Below are 21,989 nucleotides of genomic sequence, written 5' to 3' on the forward strand. Positions count from 1 at the left end.
AACATGTCTTAGAAACACTTTAGAAGACAGGTTGGAGGGCACTGAGTAAAGAAGCAGAAAGGTCATTATTGTCTCCAGAGGAAAGGAGGCTGTCATGTAAGTTAAGCAACAAGAGCTTCTAAATTTAAAGTAGTGGTAGTAAGTATATAGACAAAGGGAGAATGGATTTGTGAGCTACTTAATGGATAGAAATAATAGAACTTGATTAAGATTAGATATAAAGATGTAGAGAGGGAGAAGATGAAGATGACTCTTCAGCATTCACTAAGGTAGTAAACGTAGGAAGAAAATTTGCTGTGAAGTTTGAGATACATGTATAATAGCTATGTGGAAATTTCCATTAGGAAAGGGACTAATAGAACTAGGGTGAGTTAACTCAGGGGTGAGAACTGGCTTCAGTTATAAATCTGAATTGTCTGTCTTAGGTAGCAGCTTAGGTAGCAGTTAAAACCATAGTTTCGAATGAGTCACCTATGGGAAGATACAGATTGAGAAAGAGCAGTAGGCTGAGGACAGAACATGATTTTTTTTTAAGGTCAGCATTTAAAGAGCCCACAGAAAAGTAGAAGAAACTGTAGAGATGGAAGATATAAGGAAAAGTGGTGTAACAGAAGCCAAAAATGCTTTAATGCAGGAAAGAGGAGTAATAAAGCATTAAATGCTACAGAAAGTTTAGCTAAAAAAGGCATCCATTTAATTTGTTAATAGGAGGTTTTTGAGCCTAGTGAAAGCCATTTCATTAGAATGGTTGCGGCAGTTACATTGAATTGAGGAGTGTACGTGAGAGTGAATGATGAATATTAGATTTTCTGTCTCCAGCCTGGCTGTGATGAAGAGGAAGAGGTATATGGCAGCTAGAAGAAGAGGTAGAATGGAGAGGGATTTATGATGGGAAAAGACTTAAGTATTTTTTATGCCCAAAAGTCCAGTAGATAAGGACTCATTAAAGATACACAGTGATGATTGATGGAGCAATATTCTTAAGATGGTAAGAAAAGTTAGAATCTAGAGCAAATACAGAATGAAGTTATTACTATTAGAAAGAAGCTTACCTTTTTCTTAGAGACAGGAGGGAAGAAAGCATAGAATTCTATTTCATTTTAGAGTAACTAGGTTAATCTGTGATACGGTTGGATTTATTTATCTATCCAGCTAACTTAGAAGAGAATAAAAAATGTTAAATCCAGTGACCATTTTTCCTTTATATATAGAAGTCATCTTATATTTACTCAGTTTTAGTAACCCCCATTTGACCATGTGTGGTTTTCTTGATTTATGTCCTGTCACCAAAATTGGTTACCAGCTAAAAATTCATACTGTATTTAATGTTACCTTTAAGAATCATAACCATTTTAACATTCTTTTTTTTGTTTGTTTTAACAGTCCAAAGCAGCATATGTACTCTTCTACCAGAGGCAAGACACTTTCAGTGGAACTGGCTTTTTTCCTCTTGACCGAGAAACTAAAGGTGCTTCAGCTGCCACAGGCATCCCATTAGAAAGTGATGAAGATAGCAATGATAATGACAATGATATAGAAAACGAAAACTGTATGCACACTAACTAATGAAAGTCCTAGAAGCCATAAAAGAGAGACTTTCCTGTTGGTGGTATCAAAATGATGAAGTTACCCACCACATTAAACAAAAGTCTGAGATGGGGAGTTTCAGATAACTGAATGTAAATCCTTTATCAGATTTTAACTTGTGCAGTACTTGAAGTGAAACACAATGAAAACTTTAACAGAAATTGTCTCTTAATACATTTACAGTCTTGTATTTACAAGCTAAATATATATAGGAAATCACAAATAAATCCCTTTTAAGTTTGCTGCTGTTTTGATGAATTATGTTTTCTTTAATTTTTTGGATGTGAGTTAATTGATGACAAACGTTAAATTTGTGGATGTTGGTCATTTATTTTGCTCAAATAATACTGCAAGAAAACTGGCTGAACTTAGTTTTTGGATAATTAATTCATGTGCATTAAGCTGCCACATATACTACTATGATATTTAGCTGCGGTATCCATGTGGCATAAATACTGCAGTAGTATTCTTGGAAAACCAAATTTTCAAATCTTTACCTGGTAGTCAATGTGGGCCTGTTATAAAACCAAATCATGATACAAGAAATAATCTTGAAAAAGTTATTTCCTTTTGTAGTATCATAAAAAATCCGGAATGTTATGTTCATCTTATTACTACTGTGGAAACAGGTTCTAGATTTCACACTTCATCGAAAGTCACTTTTCAGTTAAATGTAAGTATTTTTTACTGCTATTGGGATCTATCCCTAGATATTCAAATTCTTTTTGACTTGCTTTAAAATGCATATCTTTAATCTGGTGTTGGTCCAAAATTAAAATTTTGGCTGTCTGTTTTTCTCTACCCCATTTTTTGGTAATTTGGCAACTTTCAGCTCTCCCAAGTATTGTAATATAAGGACAAACTTAATAGTATTCTGTATCCATAGTAATAATTACATCAAGCTTAGATGAGAATTTTTTTTCATATACTGGCCTTTAAATCACTAATGGACAATTGGCTTTACAGGTAGGTCTGTTAACTTTCTTTGTGTGTTCCTGATGGAATTCACCATAGCCTTACAGCTTTTCTCAGAAGGTAACTTGTTACAAGAGAATTGGCATTTGCATGTTCCAGAGTCAGAACCTGTACAGTATATAAAGTATACAAACCTTGAATTTTATTTTAGTTCACCACATTCAAGGATCCAGGATGCCAAAAATATGTGTGAACATTTGAAACATTTTTCATTTGCTGCTTTTTCCCTTTGATCTAGTTGAAAGAATGTATTGTCAGTTGGCATACAATACTGCCTTTAATAGAAAATAAATGCTGGGGCACATTTCACATATCGACTACCTGAGAAATTGCTTTGTGTCCCACTGTTATTAAAGCAAAAAGTATAATGTTCTTCACTTGAACTAATCAAATACAATAGATTATAAATTGTGTATTGTAAATAAAAGTTCACTCTGTGAGTGCACATTTTGGTAAATTATTTATTTATGTTAGCATTTAAAAGTGAAAGAGAAATGCATTTGACCAGGATAAATGAGGTATGTTGATCATGGCTTTGCTTTATACCGTGATATTAAAGCTGGTTTTTCATCCTGGTATTTTTAAAGCTGCTTTGGGTTTTTCCTTTTTTCTCTTCTTTTCTTTTCTTTTCTTTTTTTCTTTCTTTTTTTTTTTTTTTAATGTAAACTAACCTCCTGCATGACAGAGGTTAAAATTTTGTCTGCACTTGAGTTCACTTGCGTTTACATTTGAAATGTGCATGTTTATTTATACAGATTTCAATAAAGCTATTCAAGGCCTTATTTAGTGTTTTATTTCTTACTCTGAATCTTTTAATAAAAATCCTCTATTTTATGGTAGGTGACCATAGACTTTTTAGTTATACAGTTAAAAATAGAAAGGAAAGCATGTCATAGCTAAGTAAATCCTACTGTTAAGGACATGTTTTAAAGTTGACGTTTTCAGTTTAAATATTTAGTCATTGAGCAAATGTTTGTTTGTATACCTACTAATCTAGAGTCTTGAGATTTAGCAGTAAACAAATATCCCTGTGCTCACAGAGTTTGCAGTCTTTCTGCTACCTACCAACTAGCAAACTTTATTTCCGTTTTTCTGAGGTTTAAAGAAAAGACAAAATTTTTTCTAGCTCTAGATTGTAGTCTCTATCCTAGTTGCCCATAGAGACCATTCCTTTTTCCTGTGATTAACTTATATTCCCACTGAAAGAAAAGAAAATGATGTTAACAATACCATTGAATTTGTCAAACTCAAGTGGCATCTTCAGCTGCAAAAAAGAAAACTGTAAAAATAGTGCAAAGGCTAATCCATACTCTAATTAAAAGTAGATATTCATAGATAGTACAGGGTAGTAGGAATATATCCAGTCTAGAATTCTGCTTCTAGCTTTGCTACTCAGTAATCACATGACTTTGAATTTAATCTCTCCTGGTCTGTTTCTTCACCGGTAAAATAATAATAATAATAGGAGCATTTATTGAGCATTTTCATGGACCAGGTACTATATTAAAGTGTTACATATATTACCTCATATAATTCCACAATAGCTACGAGGTAGGAACATTCATCATCCCCATTTCTCATACGGAGAAACCAAGGTACAAAGCAGCCAGTATTCCCAAGTTCACACAATTGCTATGTGGTGGCCAATATTCTATCCTCAGGTACATGTGCTACTTCCCACTAGTTATAGTGTCTGACTCACAGGATTGTTTGGAGCTCAAACAAGATAATGCATTTTATGGGAAGGTGCTTTGTAAGCTATGTGGTATACTCATTACTGACTTTTTCAGTCTGAATACAAAGTCATCTTGAAGTCTAATAACTTTGCTCCCAAAAGTAACTTCAGGTGAATATCTGAGTACTGAATAAGAAAAATACCAGCTGGAACATTGACTAACCATTCCCTTTTAAAACTAACTTCATTCAACTTACATACATTTATTACAATTTTAATTAAATTTTAAATGTGGCATTTTTTTCCTTGTTCATCTAACTCAACTGTGCCCTTCTTTACATTTCCCCAAATACAACCCTGATTTTCAGGACTTTTTTTCTTCACCTATGATTTAGTTTTAATTAATCTATATGAAAAAGCTGCAGCCTAATGTTTTATTTAAATATCCTGCTTTCTCTTATAATCTGTATTCTTTTAGTCCTATATTTGTCCTTGCTTTTCTGGCAGCTAGATATAAAGCCACACAAAACAGTGGTTTGGGTATGAAGAAAATTAGTTAAGTGTCAAAGCCATTGCTACAGTATAAAGACAGTGCTTGTTCATCAACTAATTTCATTGAGGTGAGGACATCTTATGAGAAATAAGCCAGGAGACTATGAGATAAAATGAGTAGAGTCTCCTTCAGTGGCTTATGAAAGGGAGTTGGGGGGAGGGGGCGTGGTTTGCGGGGGTGGGGAGCATGCCAGTAGGAACCTTTCACCCCAGAGAAGAATGTACTGTCTCTGACACTATCACTGGTACATGGTGATAACAAAAAGTAAGCCAACTTTTAGTCTGTTTTATTATCTTTAAGTACTTTACAGACAATACATTTCATTACTGCCTGCTTCCCATCCTCCCTACTTGTAGCTATGCTTCTGATCTTTGCTTGTGCAGTATAGATGAGCACATTCTCTCCAGTTTAGTTTGTAAGGTAGAAATGTGGAGAATTCTTCTATACAAGAGGAAGGAATCAAAAGTCTTTAAAATCTCAGAGGAGTGAGAAGGAAAGGAAAATAAATTTTATTTCTGAAGCCAAAGAAGAATAGTGGAAATCTTTGGTCATATTTTTTGCTCTACAATAAAGTAATTTTTTAAATTTTTATTTGAAACAGCTTCTCTTGAAAAGGTAACTATGTTGATAACTCACAAATACTTTTTTTTAAGTGCCAGAGGTTAGAAAAAGGGGGAAGGAGAGTGTATTTATATTCTTGCTGACATATATTAAGTTGTAGAGCTATATAGTCTATTGTTTCATTATCAGAGTTTTTTAATGAGAAACATGTATAATTTTTCTTATAAGCATTATTCTAGGTTGGGCATTTCAATTCTATATAATTTTTCATGTGTTTAATTCATATTTACCATATATTAAAGCAAAAGAATTTCAAAATAGCTCAGATAACACTTTCATTTAAAACTGGATTAGGTATATTCAAATTTTTAATCAGCATAGAATAGGTTTTTAAATATCAGAATCAGGAAGATAAAATATACATGTAAAACTTACATAGTAAAAATTCAAATATTGATCAAGCCTTATTTGCACTAATGATGGGGTAAAGAATTTTTAAATGGATAATATAAAACAGACAGTACAAAAATTATTTTTGGCAAATATATGCATTGGGAAACATACACTACATCATACCGTGGTCTAATTATAATCAGCTCTATCTTTGGAAGCCTGGAAATTGCCAGGATAGTGAAAGGGAAGAGACTCTGGGTTATTAAGAGAATCCAGAAAGTGGATAAACCATTGAGGGAAAATCAAGAGTTGACATAATATTGTGGACTAGAGTCTCAAAGGACAAAGAGAAAAATCAGTCAAATGGGTTTTGATGTCATTTTTTTTCTAGAAATGCCTATTAAATCTTATAGAAAGCAGCTAAAAATACAGCTATCTCTTTGGAAATCGTTCTTTTAAATGGAAATGCTGTAAAAATAAGACTGCACATTTTCAGTATGCACAAAATCAAATATTTTAAATGTTTAAATTGTTTTGGTAATTAACTATGTTCTACTGTAGAAAATCATGGTTGAAGTTGGTGCTCATTTTGCTCAAAGTTTTCCCTCCTATCAGGAACTTGTAGTTTGTTCTATATAGTTTGATGAAGCAAAAAAAATAGTTTTATTTGCTGTGACCTTCAAATCCGTTGCTAGGAGTTAAATCTACGTACATACAAGTAAAACAATAAATACGGAAACATCCCAATAGTCTTTTCCCATAATGTGTATTCTTACATTTTTCTCAGTAATGACAAATTCTTTACATTTCCCAAACTGTTTTAAACCTTAAGTATTGCCTTGCTTTTTAATTCTTAGTTAAAATCTTTCAGGATTCTTAAACTTTGCAATATCTCAAACCGAGGTTTCTCATTAACACTTATTTTGTTTTTCTTTTAAACTTTATGAAAGAATATTGTAGGTTAACAGGCATTGTAACTCCTTATTCCTCCTCTATTCATTGATTCTTAGGTATGCTAGGTTTTGAATAGTTTAGACTCACGTATTAAAGTGTTCTTCTTAGTCTGGCCTTACATGTGTGCCTTCACTCTTTCATCTGGCCTGCTTTTCTTCTGACCTTGAGTTCTCCCTATAAGTAGTGAAAGTATTTCATTTTCTCTATACTGAAAACAATCTTTTGATTATATGAAGTGGGCAATTTTAAAATTCTCTTGAGTTCGTCAGAATTAATCACATCATGACTTTTTAAGTCATTTCCCAAAGAAGTTCCAGACGTCCAGATCATTGTTCATCCCCTGAGCTCCCTAACTCCTGTAGTGAATTATCAGTGTCCTGAAAACTACTTAAGACAGAGCAACCTCCAAGCATATATGAATTATTTTAGAATTGCCCTTACTTAAGAAAACCAAAAAATAAACTAAATATGGAGAAATTATTGATAGTACATTTTTTCATTCCTGTAGGACTCATATTGAGTGACTTTAGTAAGATAAAACTCGATTTATAAAACAATTTCAATTTTGTGCCATGTATCTATTGTGTGAGTTGTAATATTGCAAATTCAAACAGTAAACATCAGTAATCACAAATACTTGGGTAAGATGTTTGTTGGGAGACAGTGAGATAGGGTAGGAAACATTCTGTATTTAAAACCATTTTACCACAGCTAGCCCTTAAGTCATTGGCTTCTGAATTTTAGTTTTCTCAACCATAAAATACCAGTTTCTTGTGAGGATTAAAGAGTTAATGGATATAGAGGTATAAACTTCGAGGTTTTGCAAAATAACGCATATTTCCTATTATGCACAACTAGAGTGCTCTATCATTGTTGATGAAAGACTTCTTCAATTGAAGGCTCAAATTCAGCTTTTAAAGTTATTGTTAAGAATATATTTTTAGCAGAAGAATAACCAGTAGGATGGATCAAATTAATATTTGTTTTTTCATTTTTTTTTTTTAAGATGTTCTCCTAGCTCCTCTAAAAGACTTGGAGCAGAAGTCTTAATGTGATGGTAAGCTTGAAAATTAAAATTTCATCACGGATACTAGAATCCAGTTACATACTAACAGATTTGTTTTTTTAAAGCTGCTTATGAGCATAACTAAACATTTTACACTTAAAACCCTTTTCTCTGCCTTCAGCAATCATGGATTATGTTGTCTTTTTCCCCCAATTTTATTTATCAGTATCTAAAATCATTTGAGTAAAGTAAAATCCAAACTTCAGAGGTTACGACTTTTATTGTTGGGATATAATTAGTAAAAGTCAGATTCTATTCCTCTCTTTAGCTTAAAGTCCTCCTCCAAACCCTCCATGAATAAAAGAGTGGTTCAGAACATAGGCTTAGAACTTTAACCACCTGAGTTCTGGGCCTACCACTTTTCTGTAAGTCTTGTTACCTCTCTGACTCCCAATTTGCAAACTAGAGCAGCTCCAGAATTTCCATCTAGGAGGGCTTGGGGTGAACAGTCCGAGTAGAAAGAAGTGTGAGACTCTTAAAACTGCATGTTTGCTCAGCAAGCACATGGTTTTTCTTGGAATGTACAGTTTACTTGTTGTAGAGGGCTATTAACAGATATTTGTGAGGAAACCAAACTCCCCATCTACCTAAGCCATCCACTCCTGGCACTGAGTATTACCCTACCTTTTAGAATAATTGTGAGGTATAAATTGTGTCCCGATCATTATGAAGAACGCAGCAGGTATTATTACTAACAAGTACATCCAAGTGTGGGAATGATTGTTCTCTCTTTACAAATGAGACTAATTATCATTATTCAATATCATTCACACTCAAGTTCCAATAAGCTTTCTTCAGCAAGAGAACAAAGAATAGGGTAACGATTATTCCACCCAGATTGCCTGTTCAAGCACCAGCTTGAGGGAAAAGATTGAGAACTAGCCCTTATCCAACTCCTCACCTTCCCTCAAACATATACAATTTGACAACTCTGGGCTTTCCCACATACTATTCTGTTTAATGGTCTGCCTTATCTCCTACCAGGCAAACTCCTACACACATTCTTCAGGACCGATCCCAACATACACCGACTTGCTCTTCCTGACACATCAGTTGTCACCTTGGGCTATGCATATCTCTCATCCCCCAATAGACTGAATTAATCTGTTGGAAGAGTCTTGTTCATAGATGCTAAGATGGTGTTGGGTATAGTATGTGTTCCTAATGTGATAATTATTAAATGAAGGATTTGCCTCAATATCTGAAGCATCACTGTATTACTGTGACTTTGTTTTATCCCTGATGTATTACTGAGTAAGTATTTTTAAAGCTTTCAAAGTAAATTTACCTTATGAATGTGCATTAAAAATAGATATGTTTAAAATACAGTAACATTCTAAATTCAGCATTATTAAGAATAATAAATTCAGTATTATTTATGGAACTTAGAATATTCAAGATTAAATGTAAAGAATAGCAACATTTCATTTATATTTTCTAAAGACATTTTTATTGCAAAGAAATCTGTCTTCCAACCCAGTTTTTGTCTGGTTTCCATGGCAAAGTAACCATTCTGTGACTAGGCTCATAGCCTCCTTATCTAGTATCACATATACAACATTCTGAAGTCTACTTTCCCTTAATATTGTCCATTTTTCTTGAGTCCAAGGTTTTCCAGGAGAATTAACAACTATCAAAAGTTAGATCTAGGGCTTCCCTGGTGGCGCAGTGGTTGAGAGTCCGCCTGCCGATGCAGGGGACACGGGTTCGTGCCCCGGTCCGGGAAGATCCCACATGCCGCGGAGCGGCTGGGCCCGTGAGCCATGGCCGCTGAGCCTGCGCGTCCAGAGCCTGTGCTCCGCAATGGGAGAGGCCACAACAGTGAGAGGCCCGCGTACCGCAAAAAAAAAAAAAAAAGTTAGATCTAGATCCTTTATGCCTCTGCATTGACCAACAATGTAGCCACCAAGTTTGTCTTCATGCATCTTCTGAGAAGGGTCTCAGAGTTATTAAATACTAATGAGAGTTTACCTACTGATTGCTTCCAAGCAACATGTATAATGATACTATTTTTAAACAAATACTGCCTTGAGACCCCATCCCCATGAGAGCCCACAATTTGTATAGTATTAATAAGCCTGGATGAGTTGTTACTGCTGTCCCAAAATAGAAGTACCTAAATCACCCTCAAGCACATTGAAATAGTAAAAATACTATATAATATTTGGTTGGAATATACAAAGATAGGTGTACACATTACTAATTTGGGAAGTGAAACAGTCCATAGTTTTCAGACTTGAATTCCCATTTTAAAAAGACATCATTTTTCAATTTTACTCCGATAAGAAATAAAAATTAAATTAAACAAGAAGTAATGTGGCGGGGGGGGGAACCTCACTTTTGAGGCAAAAAAAGAGTCTTGTTGATGGCCAAGGGTAAGACTCAGTTTCCCAACAGGGTAAATTAATTTTGAAAACAAAAGGAGCCAAATGTTAAGGAAAGAGAAGATAGTCAAGTTTGATTGGAAAGGAGAGATTTTCTGTGTTTTTTTTCTTTCGTGGGTGGTTTAAGCTCTAAAGAAAGTATTTTCTTGGACAGATCCCTCAAAATTCCCTTTAAACAACTAGGTAGACTGGGAACATCCTGGATCTTCCCACTTTTCTTAAAAACGGCACACAAAAGATGAACTATATAATGACACCAATTGTGATTGTGTAAAAATAAAATAGCCCAACCGGAATTACTTGTACACAATCCATTAACAAGATTTTTAAACCCCCAATGATAGACCCAGAAGGAAAATTAAATTACTTAGCTTGTTCAAAATCTGCTTTTTGAAACACATGGCAAACCATCTAAGTGATACATACTCTAGAAATAAGTAGTATAGTACAGAAGTATTTGTGTAATTTTATTTTTATTTTTTTTTTGCTATCCGCGGGCCTCTCACTGCTGTGGCCTCTCCCGTTGCGGAGCACAGGCTCCGGACACGCAGGCTCAGCGGCTATGGCTCACGGGCCCAGCTGCTCCGCGGCATGTGGGATCTTCCCAGAACCGGGGCACGAACCCGTGTCGCCTGCATTGGCAGGCGGACTCTCAACAACTGCGCCACCAGGGAAGCCCTGTTTGTGTAATTTTAATATGTGTGAGGCTCAAAATGAGTGGTGCTAAGACCAGGTGTTTTCTTTGATGCTAGCGAAATTGGTGTAACTCTGGAAACCACTTTCATACTACAGTTATTAGCAAATACAGAATTTAGCTTCAGAGTTCAGTGAGTCCTAACAGCCTGCCCTCAAAGTGTGAGACAACCTAAAACCAGGGCAGAGAGAAGACAGCTCCTTGTCTTAGATGCTAGCTATATCTCCCTCTCCTGTCACTGGACCCACACATACTCTTTCCAGATTCTGGGACACTTCTATTTACTTCAAGTTTTTAAGGCCTATTTGTTTCTTCCCTTACATTTAGCTGGTATTTAGCTGGTAAACTTGAATTTTTACCTAGTCATCCTTCTGTTACTGTTGTCTGTTTCCACAGCTACATTGGATTTCCAAGGGCATGGCTTATCTGTTCAGACTCTGATGTTTGCGCGTATTCTGCAGTTTTGGTTTGGTTTTTCAAAATGTAATGTTGGGATTCACCCCTAAAGTCAAGGTTACTGTTTTGTCTTCTCTGTCTTTGCCTAAGGTATATTTTCTTGGACTCTGTAAATCTGCCCATAGGAAACCCATAGGAAAACTGTAATAGACTACACTCCCTGTAACTAGACTGTTAACTTCAAGGATCAGGGATGTTATTCTATAGTAAATATTTTGTAGATGTATTTCCACAACTGTCACATTGTTGTTGTTTTCTTCATGTAATTTCAAATATAGTAAAACCAAGTTCTTGGAGAAAAAAGGTCAGGATCCAAATAATTCAATGAAAATTAGTATATCATTAAAAAAATGAGAAATACATTCCAAGGATATTCATTAAAATGTTCATTTCAGTTGCCTTGATGAGGCATTGATATCGTACATTGCCTCCATATGTCGTAAAATAGAAAATAACATGTATCATTCACAATTCCTAGAAATATAAAGAAACAGGAAGTGTAAACCCACGGTAAATGGAAACAGATCCAAAGATAACCCAGATGTTAGAATTGGTAAACAAGGACTTTAAAATGACTATAATAAATACATTAAAGAATCCACAGGAAAAGATGGAATGAGTAAGAAATAGGGAATTTCAGGAAATACATATGAAAACTATAAGAAATAACCAAATGTAAATATTAAAACTATAATAACTGAAATCAAAAATCTATTAATTGGATGGGATTAATGCAGAACACAACTTAAAAATAAGTCTAGAAATTATCCAAAATAAGGCATAGAGATTTTTTTTCCCCTAAATTAACAGGGGCACAAAGACTTGTGAGAGAGAACCAAACAGGAGAAGAATGAAGTAGAAAAAAATAATTGAAAGCAGATGGCTGAAGTTTTCCCAAATTTGACTGAAAATATCAACTTAAGCCAGCATACCCCAAGCAGGATAAGAAGAAAAGAAGACCACATCCATACCCTTAAATAGTCAAATTAATAAAAATCCAAGATAAAAATTAATTCTCAAAAGCAGCCATGGGGGAAAAAAGTCACATTACTAGCAAATAATGTGACAGCTGACATTTCATTAGAAACAACAAAGGCCAGGAGAAAATGGAATGGTGTCTCTGAGGTGCTAAGGTGGGGGAAGGGGGAGGGAAACCTGTCAAACCTAGAATTAATACACAAGAAAATAGCCTTCTAAAATGAAGGCAAATTAAACATTTTCAGATAAAAAATAATTTGTCCGTCAGTAACCCATAATACAGAAGTGTTTATGGAAATGCTCAAAGAATTTCCAGATGGAAATTTCATATCTACAGGAAGGAATAAAACCTATGGAAATGGTGAGTAGAGTATGTAGATAAATAGAAAATTTTTTCTTTCTTAGATAAAAATCAAATGGTTGTTCAAAACAAAATGAATGAAAATGTACTGTGGGATTTGTAACGTGTGAATAAAATATATGACATCAGACAAAGGAGAGTGGTTTATGTGAAATTATACTGTTATCAGGTTTTTATATGTGAATTAATATAATATGATTGCAAAAGATCATGATATATTAAGAATGTGTACTATAGGGACTTCCCTGGTGGTCCAGTGGTTAAGCCTTCGCCTTCCAATGCAGGGGGTGTGGGTTCAATCTCTGGTCAGGGAGCTAAGATCCCACATGCCTTGTGGCCAAAAAACCAAAACATAAAACAAGCAATATTGTAAAAAATTCAATAAAGACTTTAAAAATGGTCCACATCAAAAAAATCTTTAAAAAAAAAGTATACTATAAACCCTAGAGCAACCACACACAAAAAAAGAAAAAGAACAAGAGGCATAACTAAAAGCCAGTAAAACAGATAAAATGTAATAATAAATAATACTCATGCCACCCCCTCCCCCACACACAAAAAAAGTAAAGGTAGAAAAGGAGGGAAAAGGAACAAAGAACAAATGGTAAACAAAGGATGATGGTAGATTTAAATCCAACCATATTAATAATTAAATGTAATGGACTAAACTCTGAATAAGGCAGGAGAAAGAAAGATCCAACCATATGCTTTTTCCGAGAGACACTTTATAAAGACCAAACAAGTTATAAGTAAAAAGATGGAAAATGATACACCTAGCATAGGGAATTTAGTGTGACCATATTAATATAAGGTGATTGACACTTACAGAACACTACGCACAACAAATGCACATGGAATAGTCTCTAAGACAAAATGCTGGTCCATAATTAAGTTTCAGTATATTGCAAAGGATTGATGTCCTACAGAATATGCTCTCACACGACCAAATAATTAAATTAGAAATACAGTCAGCCCCCTCGGTATCTGCGGGTTCCACGTTGGTGGATTCAGCCAGCCTAGGATCCAAAATATTTGAAAAATATTTCCAGAAATTTCCAAAAAGCAAAACTTGAATTTGCTGCATACCAGCAAGTATTTATATAGCATTTACATTGGATTAGGTATTATAAGTAATCGAGAGATGATTTAAAGTATACAGGAGGATGTGCAAAGGCTGTATGCAAATACTACACCATTTTATAATAAGGAACTTGAGCATCCATGGATTTTGATATCTGTGTGTGTGGGCGGGGGGGTGTCCTGAAACCAATCCCCAGCAGATACAAGATATCTAGAAAATTAACATGGGTCAGAGAAGAAAACTGCATGAAAATTTGTGGGGTGAAGCTAACACATCTTATAAAAATTATGTTTACACTATTCTGTAGTCTATTAAGTGTGCTATTTAGCATTATGTCTAAAAAAAGCAATGTGTATACCTTAATTTAAAAATATATTGCTAAAAAATGTTAACCATCATCTGAGCCTTCAGCAAGTCTTAATCTTTTTGCAATAGTAACATCAAAGATCACTGATCACAGATCACCATAACGAATACAATAATAATGTAAAAAGTTTGAAATATTGTGAGAATTACCAAAATGTTGACACAGACATGAAGTGAGCAAATGCTGTTGGAAAAATGGTGCCAGTAAACTTGCTCAATGAATGATTATCACAAACCTTCAATTTGTAAAAAAAGGAATATCTGCAAAGTGCAATAAAATGTGGTATGCCTGCAGTAAATTAGCAAGACCGATTGCATTAGTTTGCTAGGGCTTCCATAACAAAATAGCACAGAGTAAGTGGCTTAAACAACAGAAATTTATTTTCTTATGGTTCTGGAGACTGGAAGTACAAGATCAAGGTGCTGGCAGAGTTGGTTTCCTCTGAGGCCTCTCTCCTTGGCTTGCAGATGGCCACTTTCTTGCCTTCTCTTCACATGGTCATCATGCAGTATACCCTTGGTGTCTCTCTGTGTGTTCTAGTCTTATAAGGACACCAGTCATAATTGGATTAGGGCCCTCTCTAATGCTCTCATTTTAACTTAATTACCTCTTCAAAATACAGTCAATTTTGAGGTACTGAGGGGTAAGCCTTCAACTTGAGGGGAACACAATTCAGCCCATAACACTGATAGAATAAATTATCAATATCAGGAATGAAAGCAAGGACATGACTGTAGATTTTACAAAGATTAAAAGGATAATAAAAGATTATGAACAACTGACAATAAATTCAATTAAATGGACAGTTTCCTTAAAGAGAACAACTTAACAAAAATACCACTTATCACAATTGACACAGGAGACATAGAAACTCTGAAAAGCTCTACATCTTAAAACATGCTGAATTTGTATCTAAAAACCTTCCCAGAGAGATAAAAGGAAGATTTTGGTTCCATTGGGACACTGAAGTCCACTACAGCTTATCTCTTTTTGAATTACAACTAAAATCTCTTGAGAATATTCATAAGCAACTACCTGAGCATTCTGAAAAGTAAACAGAAAATTGTGGAAGGAAGTCAGCAGTTGGAAAAGCAATCCATAAAGGAGTAAATTTTCTGAGTTTCTGTTTTATAGCTCTGCCCCCAAGGGCAGGCTCAGTTGTAGAAATGTGTGATCATGTAGATGGATAGCCTCCAATAGAACCTTGTTTTCCTGTCTAAAGGAACCACAAAAAGGGAAACTTGCAGGTCAGAAAGTGTAACAAGAATTCTGGATTTGGGGAAGGGGATTACCTAATCTGGTGTAACAGGCTCACCCCTGGGTTGTGCATGGACAGGACAAATCTAAAACATCATAACACTTAACATTTTGACCATTGCTCAAGACTCATACTAACCCCTGAAAAGCACATGTGCAGGTCGGACCCAAAACAGTATGGCAAATGCTTTATGATCTGAACTATGATTTAAACCAGGGCCCAAATCTCAGACTAATCCTGGGTGATGGTTGTATGGCAAGACAGAACTTTTGGTCTGAGTCTAAACTGAGTTGATAGACTGGCTAAAAAAAATTAACATCCTCCATAAGATTATAAGAGAACCCACAGTCTACACAGTATTGCAGTCACAATTTCCAGGATATAATTCAAAGTTACTTAGCATATAAAGTATGAGTAAAGTGACTAATTAACCAGGCAAAGACAACCAACAGATTTCAAGACATACAGCTGTAGTAATCAAGATGGTGGTATTGGCAGAGGAATAAACACATAGATCAATGGAACAGAAGGGAGAGCTCCAAAATAGCATTATCACACAAGTATGGCCAACTGATATTTGACAAAGTTGCAAAAGCATTTTGATGGAGAGAGGACACTCTTTTCAACAATGGTGTGGAGTAATTAAATATCCATAAGCAAAAGAATAAGCCTAGACCTAAAACTCACACCTTGTACAAAAATTAACTCGAAGTGAATCATAGATTTAAAAGCAAAGTATAAAACTCTAAAGCTAAAAGAAGATAACACAAGAGAATAAAGCATGGTGACAATTCCAAATGCTGATGAAGATACAGAAAAACAGTCTCGTACATTGCTGATGGGAATATAGAATAGTACAGCCACTCTGGTAAATAATTTTGCATTTTCTTTAAAGGCATTTATCATACAACCCAGAAATCACTGTTGACATTTATTCTAGAGAAATGAATACATAAGTCTTCATTAAAACCTGAACATGATTGTTCATAGCTCTATTTGTGATAGCCCAAAGTTGAAACAACCAAAATATCTCTCAGTAGGTGAATAGTTAAACTGATATATGCAGACTATGGAATTCTACTCAGCAGTAAAAAGGAAAAAAACTATCTCTTCATATAACAACTTCACTGAATCTCAAGGGCATTGTACTGTGTGAAAAAAAAATCCAATTCCAAAAACTCATACTGTATAATTCCATATATATATATATGGTTCTCAAAATGAAAAAATTACAGAAATGGAAAGATTAGTGGTTGGTGAAGGTAGGGGTGTAATTATAAAACAATAGCACCAGAGAGGTTTTTGTGGTGATGGAATAGTTTGGTATCTTGACTGCAGTAGTCATTACACAAATCTATACATGTGATTAAATGATATTGAACTATGTATACACACCATATTAATGTCATTTCCTGTCAATGTCATTTGATATTGTACTATAATTGTATAAGATGTAACCATTGAGGTAAACAGGATGAAAGATGCATAGTGCCTTTCTGAATTACCTTTGAAACTTTTTATTCTATAATTATTTCAAATTAAAACATTCTCAAAAATTAAAGATATAATCACTCAATGAACGTGAAGAGTGATAAACAGAAGTTATAGAATCTGAAGGACAGAAGCAGGGAAAGATTTTTAAAAGAAAGAAAGAGAAAAAAAAGAGCATAGCATCATGGGTCTATGGAACAATATTTTAAAAATCTAACATACTTGCCCCTGGAGTTTCAGAAAGAGAGGATAAAGAGATTGGGGCCAAAAAAATTATTTGAAGAAATAATGCCCCAAACATCACAAATTTAATGAGACATACATTTACAGAGGCAAAAAGTTTGATGCACCCCAAACAAGATAAAGAAAATAATACTTAGACACATTTTAATGAAACTACTGAAGACTTTTGTAAAAAGATTTTTAAAAATCTTAACAGAACTAGAGAAAAATGAAACATTACATATGGGTCAACAATGATTGGGATGCTCTTGGATTTCTCATCAGAAACCATGAAACCCAGACAATGGAAGAACATCTTTAAAGTGCTCAAAGAAACGAGTGGTCAACACAGGATTCTATGTCCAGCAAAAATATCCATCAGAATAAATAAAGATATTCTGAGATGAAAGAAAATTATGAGAATTCATCAGCAGCAGATTGATTCGAGAAGAATACTTAAAGGAAATGATTCAGGCTAAAGAGGAATACCAAAGAGAAACTTAGAAGTTGAAAAATGAAGGAAAAGCAACACAAATGGTAAAGATCTGAGTAAATTTAACAGTCTATTTTTCTCCTATTAGATTCTTTAAAATATGCATAACTGATGAAAGCAAAAAATGATTGGGACATAGTCAATGGGTCTCTCTAACTCTGACACATGTTGCTAAGTGTGTAAAGGATTGCAAGACCCTGACAACTCTTTCATCCAGGTCATTTCTCAGGATTGTTTTTGCAGCTGGAAAGTATGAAAGGTGAGGTAATATCTTCCATCACATAAAAAGCTGATCTGCTTACTGATTGCCATAGAAGTGGTAGACCCCTTAAAGCTCCTTTCCTGTGGCCCAAAAATCCACTAATTTTGCAGGCTTCATCAGGCCTTCTGCATTGCCTTGTGGGTCTTGTGGCTCAGGTAATCAGCATAAAAATACTCTTGCCTCTGCTGTCACCGTAAGTTTCAGAGTCTAGTGTGCATGTCTACTGTACATAGTCTAGTGTACCTTACCTAGGATTCTAGTGTGTTCAGCATCCATGAAATGGTAACATGCTAACTTAATAGCTTGAAAGTCGATTAAAATAAATCCCCTCTCAAAACTGTAACACTGCCTGGTAGGAATATCAATATATGTAGATATATATGACAACTATAACATAAAGAGGGCAGGGTAAAGCAACCTACATGGTTCTAAGGCTTCTACATTTCACTTGAGGTGGTAAAATATTAACCGGGATATAGTAGGAAAGGTTGGGTATGTGTAATTTAATCTATAGAGAAACCATAAAGACAAAAAAGAAACCCAAAAGATTGCCAAAAAGCCAATAAATTAAAATGGAATATGAAAGTATTCAAATAATAGAAATGGAGGTAAGAAAGAAGAGCAAAATACAGAGGAGACAGCCAGTAAACAAAGTAGAAGACTTAAACCAACTGTATCAATAATTACATTAATATAAATGATCTAAACATACCAATTAAAAGATAGAGATTGTTAGATTAGATGGTGTTTTAGTTTTCTGGGGCTGCTGTTAAAAAAGTACCACCACCTGAGTGGCTCAAACAGAAATTTTCTTAGTTTTGGAGGTTAAAAGTCTGAGATCAAGGTGTGAGCAGGGTTGAAGCTTCTGAGGGCTATGAGGAAGAATCTGCTCCCCTTCTAGCTCCTAGTGGTTAGCTGGCAATCTTTGGTGTTCCTTGGCTTGTCTGCATCACCCCAATCTCTGCCTCCATATTCACATGACATTCTCCCTGTATGTGTGTCTTTCTCCATCAACCCACTTTATAACGACACCAGCCATACTGGATTAGGTGCTTAACCCTACACCAGCATGGTCTCATCTTAACGAATTATATCCACAAAGACCTTATTTCCAAATAAGGTCACATTCTGAGGTACTAGTTAGGATGTCAACATGTGAATCTGGGGGACACACAATTCAACCCATAAACGATAAACTCATAGATGATAAATTCAAGTCCTAAATATATGCTGCCTATGAGAAACTTGCATTAAATATAAAGACACAGGGCTTCCCTGGTGGCGCAGTGGTTGAGAGTCCGCCTGCCGATGCAGGGAACACGGGTCCGTGCCCCGGTCCGGGAAGATCCCACATGCCGCGGAGCAGCTCTGCCCGTGAGCTATGGCCGCTGAGCCTGCGCGTCTGGAGCCTGTGCTCCGCAACGGAAGAGGCTGCGGCAGTGAGAGGCCCGCGTACCGCAAAAAAAAAAAAAAAAAAAAATATATATATATATATATATATATATAAAGGCAGGTGAAATGAAAAGGAAAACATGTGCTGTGCTAACACCAATCAAAAGAAAACTGGAGTAACTATATTAATTTCAAAGTGGACAAATCTACAATTATAACTAAAGATATCATCACCCCTAACTGGTAGAGCAAGTAGACCGAAAATCAAAAGGGATATAGTAGCCATGAATAGTGCTACCAACCAAACTGACCTAATTAACCTTTATGGAATACTCCACCTAACAACACCCAAATACACTCTTTGCAAGTATACGTGGAACATTTGCCAGGATAGACCATATTCTGGGCCATAAAACAACCTTAAGGGCATTTTAAAAATTTAAATCATACCAAGTATGTTTTGTAAACATAATAGAATTAAAACTAGAAGTCAATTTTTTTAATCTGGAAAAAACTTAAATATTTAGAAATTTTATAACCTACTTCTAAATAACCTAAGGGTCCAAGAGGCAGTTACAGGGGAAATTAGAAAATATTTTGAATTGAATGGAAGTGAAAAAGCATAACATACCAAAATGTGTGTGATGCAGCTTAAGCAGTGCTTTGGGGAAATTTAGAACATTAAATGTTTACTAAAGAAAAATAATGTCAAGTCATCTAAGCCTCTATCTAGAGACTATAAAAAAAAGAGGGGCTTCCCTGGTGGCGCAGTGGTTGGGAGTCCGCCTGCCGATGCAGGGGACACAGGTTCGCACCCGAGTCCGGGAAGATCCCACATGCCGCGGAGCGGCTGGGCCCGTGAGCCATGGCCGCTGAGCCTGCGCGTCCGGAGCCTGTGCTCCGCAACGGGAGAGGCCACAACAGTGAGAGGCCCGCGTCCGAAAAAACAAAAAAAACAAAAAAAACAAATTAAACCCAAAGCAAGCAGAAGAAAAGAAATAATGATAAGAGCAGAGATTAGTAAAATGAATAACAGAAAAACAATTGAGAAAATAAAACCATAGGGCTAATTCTTTGAAAAGATCAATAAAGTTGATAAACTCTAACCATAATGATGAAGAAAAATAGAGAGAAAACCAAAATGACCAATTTCAGAAATGAGAGATGACATCACTACAGAGTATACATATATTAAAAGAATAAGAGAATATTAACAAACAACTTTATACCCATAAATTTGACTTTAGGTAAAAAGAACAGACTCCTTGAAAAAGAAAAACTAAAAGGGCTAACTGAAGGAAAAATGGATAACCTGAACAGTCCTATAGCTACTAGAAGAATTGAATTAGTATATAAAACTCTTCCAAAAAGAACTCAGGTCCAAATGACTCCACTGGTGAGTTCTACCAAACACTTAAGGAAGAAGTAATACTAATTACACACAAACTTTTTCAAAAAATAGAAGAGAAAATATCCTAAATCACATAGCCAGCATTATCCTGACACCAAAAACAGAAAAATAAGAATACAGGAAAACCACAGACAAATATCTTTTATGAACCTAGACACAAATATCCTCAATAAAATATTAGCAAATTGAATCTAACAATATATAAAGATGTATTATCACACACCATGAGCAAGTGGGATTTGTTCTGGGAATGCAAGGCTAGTCTAACATTCAAAAACCAATCAATATAATTCACCATTTTAACTAATTTGAAAAGAAAAATTATATTGCCATCTCAGTAAATGCAGAAAAGGCATTTGACAAAATTCAGCACCCATTCGTGAGTTTAAAATCCTTAACACTAGTAACAGAAGGGAACGTCCTCAATTTTGCAAAGGACATCTACAAAAAGTCTACAGTCATTATCATACTTAACGATCAAAGATTCCATGGTTTCCCCCTAGGATTAACAAGGTAAATGTTGGGAAAGGCAGTCTAACGTGCACTGCCTGTTGACCCCCCTCCATCTAGTTTCAGAAGAACAGGGCTTGGGCCTGGAGTACTTCTTTACCAAGAGATAAGGAACCCATATAGTCAGTGCCAGATTTATCACCTTGTATGGGAATATCTTCTTTTTCAGACTCAATGTGTATTCCTTTGTTCTGCTTAAGTATTTATACTCAATGCGTCAATGACTCTCAGGCACTCTCCAGCCTTCATTTATTTCAGACTCCATGGAGGAGGAAGAGGTGTCCTTCTGCTACAGCACAAGAGGGGTGCATGCAGGCTAATTGCCCTGTGTTGGCTGCCTGGTGGGACCCACTGGCCATAGGGAACCGATGCACACAATTGGAGCTGATCTTTCTCTGTCTCTTCTCCATGTAAGTAAAACTGTTGTTCCACCTAGTGTTTGACTGTGTTATGTTTTCCTTGGCAACTCCATTACCAAGTATAGTGGAGTGAAAGTGAGTGGAAGTATTTGGATTTCTATTCCTGGTGATTTTCATAGTAATGATCTTTGCTATCCTCCATGTTGTTGGAGACCTCCCCTGACATTGGTAACCAGTGTTCAGTGTTCTGCCTGACATCAAGGATGTCTCCTCTCAATGTGCCCACATGTTGGAGGGTCTAGCCAGTGTAATAAATCATGAAAAAGAAATAAAAGACACATAGATTGGAAAAGAAGAAATAACACTGTCTGTATTCATAGAGAGCATAATTGTTTACATATAAAATCCCAAAGAATATCAAAGAATAGTACTATACATAGTTTAACAAGATTGCAAGATTCAGTATAAAACATCAGTTGTATTTCTCTATATAAGGAATGAAAATT

General features: G+C 35.3%; 1 protein-coding gene across 10 annotated transcripts in view; it reads left to right on the forward strand.

Annotated features, from left to right (window-relative positions):
- The window catches only part of USP15 (ubiquitin specific peptidase 15), a 161,667-nt gene that overhangs the window by 126,374 nt on the left and 13,304 nt on the right, over positions 1–21,989 (forward strand). For 4 of the 10 annotated variants that reach the window (XM_022571649.2, XM_089919989.1, XM_022571650.3 and 1 more), the window contains one exon: positions 1,384–1,845. In XM_022571649.2, coding sequence (XP_022427357.1) covers positions 1,384–1,566 — 183 coding nt within the window. In that variant the 3' untranslated portion in view covers positions 1,567–1,845. Of the gene's footprint in view, positions 1–1,383; positions 3,345–7,704; positions 21,535–21,989 lie in introns of those variants that run through there. The other 6 variants (XR_016394811.1, XR_016394812.1, XR_016394813.1 and 3 more) reach the window with 6 other exon arrangements.

This window comes from Delphinapterus leucas, chromosome 11, assembly GCF_059928025.1.
Source record: "Delphinapterus leucas isolate spDelLeu-1000000601 "Yukka" chromosome 11, BTC_Dleu_Yukka2, whole genome shotgun sequence".
NCBI lineage: Eukaryota > Metazoa > Chordata > Mammalia > Artiodactyla > Monodontidae > Delphinapterus > Delphinapterus leucas.